The sequence below is a fragment of the Melanostigma gelatinosum genome, assembly GCF_949748355.1.
Source record: "Melanostigma gelatinosum genome assembly, chromosome: 3".
In the NCBI taxonomy this organism is placed as follows: domain Eukaryota; kingdom Metazoa; phylum Chordata; class Actinopteri; order Perciformes; family Zoarcidae; genus Melanostigma; species Melanostigma gelatinosum.
In genome coordinates, this window is record NC_136636.1 from 21757684 (window position 1) to 21764078 (window position 6395).

The window sequence follows — 6395 nt, forward strand, 5'->3', positions numbered from 1 at the left end:
CTTCAACGACCAAAGATTTAGTCGAAGTTTAAGACTTGTTTCGACTCTTAAAAAGGATCATAAGCTTCATGTGCAGCCAAAATAACTTTTTTTTTTTGCTTAAGACATTTTTGCAATGTTGTCAGTGGTCATACGTTGAAGTGCAGCCCGAGTTAAAAGAGTATCAGGTGTGTTTGTCACAGCATTGAGAGAACATCGTTGCTCCCTGTTTGACCAGAAATAAACCAATCGATTGGAAGGTGTCACCCTGAGAACGTTTATCCTTCTGACCGTCTACATACAAGAAATAGCATTATTTGGTTACTGCCAATTTTACATCCACTTAAGATACATATGAAGATACATATTGAATGCTAAATGCGTATCATGTAAAAGCGGATATTACAAATTCAGTTTTAGAACATTTTCCACAATAAGTCTAAATGAGAAAAAAATTAACAGATTGAGAACTAAATATCAAACCTTTTTCTCTTACTTATCTTATGTGACATGATATCCGACAATGAATTTGAACTGCAACAGTGAACAACCAAATTCGGAGGAAAACATATCAAGTGAAGAGACTGCAAGAAATGCAAGAGAACAAATGATTGAAGGAGGAGAACAGCAGCTCATGTTTCCATATGGACCGTCAAAATATCAGGTCTTAACGGCAGCATCTATGATGCATCTCCCATGGTGCATTTCAGCCACAAGCTGTGCCAGCCTCACAGTGCCGTGGGTGATGTAACTCACACATGGCATTGGCTGCTTGTTTGGCTCTGCAGCCCAAAATGACAACGTACTGTATACGTTCCTTCTGGCTCCGACCACAACAGCTCTGCTTTCAGTCCCCAAACTCCCAAACAAAGAGGCCGCTGTCCGTTTGTGTGACACAAGTCTTACAGAGCACAGATGAGTCAATGCAGCCGTTTCGATCCCAATATACTGTATCATTTAGCAGTAAAACATGAGCATCCGTCCATCCACGACAACTGCAGAGAGTCTGTGACAGCACGTAATTACTCAATTAATCGCTAAAATGGATCTGCAACTACTGTGGTAATCAATGCCTTGTTCAAGTCATTTTTCAAGATAGAAATGTGAAGCATGACCTACTTCCAGCTTGTCAAATGTGATAGTGTGCTGCTTTTATTTGTTTTATGTGATAGTAAATTTAATCTCTCTGGATTTTGGACTCTTTTTCAGACAAAACTATAATTTAAAGACATCACCCTTGGCTTGTGGAAAAGGTACATTCGTCTCTATTTTCAGATATTTTACTGACCAAAAGATTGTTGAGGAATCATTTAGTTGCAGCCCTTTCATGTATTTGTGATATCTATTTTAATACATTTACTTTAACCACGTTGCAAGCTGAACTAATGCTGAAAAAACACAAGGGAGCCATTTAAACACAATACATGTACGCAGAGGATTGCAATGGTTTGCAACTTGGGAGTCAAGACCCCCAATGAGTTGCAGGACAAATCTGCAGGGACCTGCCTGCATGTCTACTTTTTCAAAATAAAACAGCCTGGAAATGAACAATCCGTCTTTCAGTCTTTAGTTAAACAGGTTGCATGTATGCATAACCCTTAGACATCACGTTTAACAAGTATTGCCATCATCTAATATTCAGATGATAAATTACAGCACAGAAAATCGAAAGTGAGTCTACAGTAGCCGGAGCCACAGATAAGCTTATCTGAGCAGATTGTATCAAGCATATAGACCAAAAGAAAACCTTCCACGGTGTTCCGAAAACAGATGAACTCTGTACGTTAAAAAAACTAAAGAAACACCACCCTCTGCCCAAACCCTTAGACCTGCTGCAGGAAAGTCACAGCACAATGCCAGATCATGAGATCAGATCACTGAACAGTGGGTGTGTTGGAAAAGTGTCAGCACACTGCAGCGCTGATGCTGCAGGACGACCACAGCCCATGAGCGTTAAAATGGTTCGTGGCTTACAGTCTCTCCTTTGATTTACTCATTAATTTACACGTGTTCAAGCGGCCAATTTATAATGGATTTAAATGATGATTGATGACATAATGAAGGATTGTTTTTTACGATTTAAGGAAACAGAACAGAGTCAGAGAGGAGTTTGCGCCAAGCAGGTGGATCATCTGCACAATCAACTCCCCAGTGTTTTTCCGTGTATAACAGGTTCATTAAAAACCAGATCTAACAATAGAAATGGACAGACTATCAGCAGCGTCTTGACCATGTAAACACTTCAAGAAGGCGGAGCACGAGCAGGTTTTTCTCCCATGCAAACAAAGCTTGATCGTTTAAAACAAATAAATCAAACGGAGTATACGACGTGACAGACATGATGATTTCAACAACAGCAATAACGTTGTTTCATGTCAGCGAAGCGGACTTACCCAAAAGATGAAGTTGAAAACGAATAGCAGGTATTTCACGCATTTCATCCCTCCCTGCACTTTGCTCATGATGCCACCTGATTTGTCGATATTCCCGATCTCGGAACGCTGTTGTTCTGCAAATCCTCGCGTCTCCCAGTTGGACATCAACCATGCAATGATGAGGAAGACCTGCACAGCTTCACCATCCAAGCACGAGAACATGCGCACAAAGCTGCACGGGCTGGCTGGCAGCTGCTCGCACGCTGACTTTCACCGCCCATCCGCGCGCGCGTGTGTTTGTGTCGCGGTACCCAAGGTGGTGTTCAGGGACGATGTGGGACCCCCGAGGGACACTCCGGGAAGTCCCCCAACAACGTAGGGAACAGGTTCAGTTCAGTGTGTGATATCACCGCTTGGAAATAAACGCAGTGAAAATGAGGGTATTGCTTTTCAAACGTTGAATCAAAAAATAAAAGCCAACAAGAACCCTCTTTAATCACAAAAAATAAAATTCAGCAAGAATTCTGTTCAGTCACATGTTGTGCAAGAAACCTTATTTGAGAAGGAAACGTGTGGATGAGTAAATACCAAATTATATAATCTATGTGGGCGGGAGATGTGAAACTGGTGTAGAATCAGACATCTGTTGTCAGTCTCTATTTTTTGTGCTACTTTTGACAATGAATTTAATGATCAATTGACTCTCAGAGGTCCCACTGTTGAGCAATGCATTTTTTAAATATTCACTTTCACCTCTCATACCTTCATGACCTACAATTTGAAGTTGGACAACAGTTTACCAACGCTTCTCAATCTGCATCACCCTGTACGTGCCACTGATATCAGTTTTTATTATGGAAATATGGGAACTTGTGTAAATATATGCACCCAAGACACACAGCAACCTGAGATTAGTCACATATTAACGATATACCAGGGCTTGTTATGTGTCAAGTCAAATTCCAGAATAATTTGACTTGAGTTTACCAGTCTACATATGTTCAAATTTGAATATTTCTTCAAAAATAAATATGTTAGCTATCATCATGAAATAATAATAGTATCTGTGTTTAGTTTAAAAGCCTTACCTCTTAAGACCTACCCCTGGGAAAAAACGCCTAAAATAACACCCAAAATAAATCAGGAATATCTCCACAACTATAAGGCTTATATTCAAATTCTGGGGCTGCTTTGAAAGGCAAGAAGCTGAGGAATAAAGTTGTAAGTTATTAGTGAATCTAAGTTAACCTGTTAAGTTATTAAACTCTGCTGTTTCGGTAAAAATAACATAAGTCCTGGTGAAGTGTGTGCATGAACATAGCTTTATGAGTGTGACTGTAAAATATGAAGTTTCACCGCTGGAAACGAAACAATGTTGTTTTTGAGTCATGATGCGTTTAGGTGCTGTAGAAAGCTCGTCATTTCTGCAATCCAGTGATATGAAACATCTTATTGTCGACTGATAAGAAAATGACCCCTGATCTTTTGAACACAAGTTGCTGTCTAGATGATAATCCACAATCGAGTGGTGCAGGGATGACTATTTTTTAGGCCAACCCTGGAAATTACCATCACATTGGTCCCCTCGACAAAAAGCCAATGGGATTTTGGATTATTGCAGAAAACAAGCTCTGTGGCAAACACAAGATCACGTACAAGTGAAAATATCGTAAGCCTGTGTAAACCACAGAGCTGAATTCAGGCATCTTACCACAAACCCGTTGACTTTGAGCCGAGGGAATTGGAAGTGCAAAAATGCGAACTCATTTCTTGGCTTTTGGCCTCATTCCTGCAACATCGAATTTGCAAAAAAACGTGCAAAAACTGTTGCAACTCGCTGCCTGACAACCTATCCTAACCTTAAATACTTTGCAATAAGATATAGTTTGGACAACATACAGTTAGTTTACAGATTCTGAAAGCTGAAGACCCTATATTTTCAAAACAGTACAACATGCATATCTTCGAAAAACAAATCTTCCATTGCAACTTTTCTTAACTACTGTCTGCACTGTCTTGACGAAACTTGTGAAGGGGAAACAGAAATACCTGTTTGTGTCAATGTGTGTGATATGCAAATCGTGCTCTGTATGTAAGCCAGTTCCTGTGCATGAAGGCCGCATATGAAGCTCCTCTATGTCTACTCTGCCGGCCGGAGGAGGAAGGGGGGGGGGTCAGGCCGGGTTCACCCGCTCTGACAGTCAAGCTTCTCATGTTTGTGTCGCCTTTGTTTGCTGCTCTGATGTGGGAGGGAAACAGCGACCCCCTATTCTTCTGCCAGAGTATCAGTGAGGATCAGATCACGAGACGCATCACATCACCGCCTCTTTATTTATCAGATGACAACTCCAGCAAAAGTCAGCAGATAGATGCATAGATGGATGGATAGATGAGAGCGATATGAGGGACAGAAATGATTAATAGTGTCCATGTAACACTGAATAAAGTCACTGAACTGCATCAACGATAACCTGATATCAGTTTGGTCATCCAATCCAATTCAGGGCTGTAATTCTCACAGTAGAAGTACACACAAACTGAAACCATATCCTCGGAGTATAATGGAGTCAGAATCCCATTGTCCCTCCACAGCCGCCTCTCCTCACCCTCCTCACCCTCCTCACCCTCCTCTGCTGTGCTTCATATGTAAATCTGCAGCAATGTAACCTGATCTCCATATGGGCAAACTGTCATGCTTATGATCCAACCGACATCAGGGGTGACAAGACAGACGATTAAAATCATTTTGGACTTGTATGCTTTTATGAGGACAAGCCATGCTACTCAATTGATGATAAATAATGAAACATGTTTAAGATAATTGTAGTAGACTGTTATGAAATACAGGGTCTTGACAGTGTGTATCAACATCTGAAAACTTAAAACCAAAACAATCGTGTATGTGCATCTGTATCACTGAGAGAGTATGGCTGAATGGAAACCTTTGGACTAGACCGACACAGTGGAGTAAATATTTGGTCTGATCAATGTCTCCGTCTAGTGGACAGACGGAGATGTAAAAGTTTGAATACATGTCATTGCATTTGTTTTGTTTAATTTGAATTCTATTCCACATCTTATTGTCTTAAAGACCATAAGATTATTTATGTCAAACTGTATCTGAGGTCAAGAATCCCGCTCAATTAATTGTCGTTGTTTTCTTTCTACGTTTACTTTGTCTGCCCTAAAAGTTTTTTTGTTTTTTATTTTTTAAACCACTACCGGTACATTGATTTCAAAGCTCATTGGGTACTTTGCAGATTAAGATTGTTAATACAAAATATAATCAATTTATAAATGATGTATTATTAAAGATTGCAGTACAAAGTAGTAAAAATAGCTCCAGCTGCAAAATTAAAATGATGAACACATTGACCATTATTTATAATCCAATTATATAATGAACATGATTAGCCGTTCTGCATAATGAGTCCTTCTACTTTTGATACATTAAGTATATGTAGATTTTAATATATTTGTATTTTTACGAACATTTTGAATGCAGGACTTAAGTGATACTACGCTGTGGCCTTGAACTCAGCAGGACGCATGCGCAGTCCACATAGTCAGCTACTAACGCCCTATAACGTGCTTAGAAACGTTTTCCGTTCCAAAAATAACTTTTTACATGTTTTATTAAATTGATGAAGCCTCAGTGCTGTTTTTTAGCTCATGAATGTATAACAACACATTAAATAATTCCCTTAAAAACTCTCTTACTGAACTCCATAAAGCGTCTGACCGGAAGTATTAAATACATCATGTTAATATCTGATCCACAGTCTGTGATCTGATCCAATGTTATGAAGTCTCATTTAACGATATGAGATGTGTTCCCTCTTCTGGCCCCTAGATGGCAGTATTGTATTTTATTTTGTAGCAGTGCTTTGGAGATGAAGTTTGAAGTGAACAAGTCACAAGTAAACTAAACACGTTGTCTTTAAAGATGGTATTTACAGTTGGCAGACAGCTGAAATTGGGCTACTTCTCTTAAAACTCTGTAGTTCTCCAGAAACAGCCTCTGCAGCGTCTTTGTGTCTG

At 39.7% G+C, this 6395-nt stretch overlaps 1 protein-coding gene across 2 annotated transcripts in view; it reads right to left on the minus strand.

Annotated features, from left to right (window-relative positions):
* Positions 1 to 2685, minus strand: part of LOC306775056 (tetraspanin-2-like) — an 11774-nt gene extending 9089 nt beyond the window's left edge. For both annotated transcript variants that reach the window (XM_079265269.1, XM_079265268.1), the window contains exon 1: positions 2373 to 2685. In XM_079265269.1, the coding sequence (XP_079121395.1) occupies positions 2373 to 2576 (204 nt within the window). In that variant the 5' untranslated portion in view covers positions 2577 to 2685. The remainder of the gene's footprint in view (positions 1 to 2372) is intronic.
* Between the last annotated feature and the right edge of the window lie 3710 nt (positions 2686 to 6395).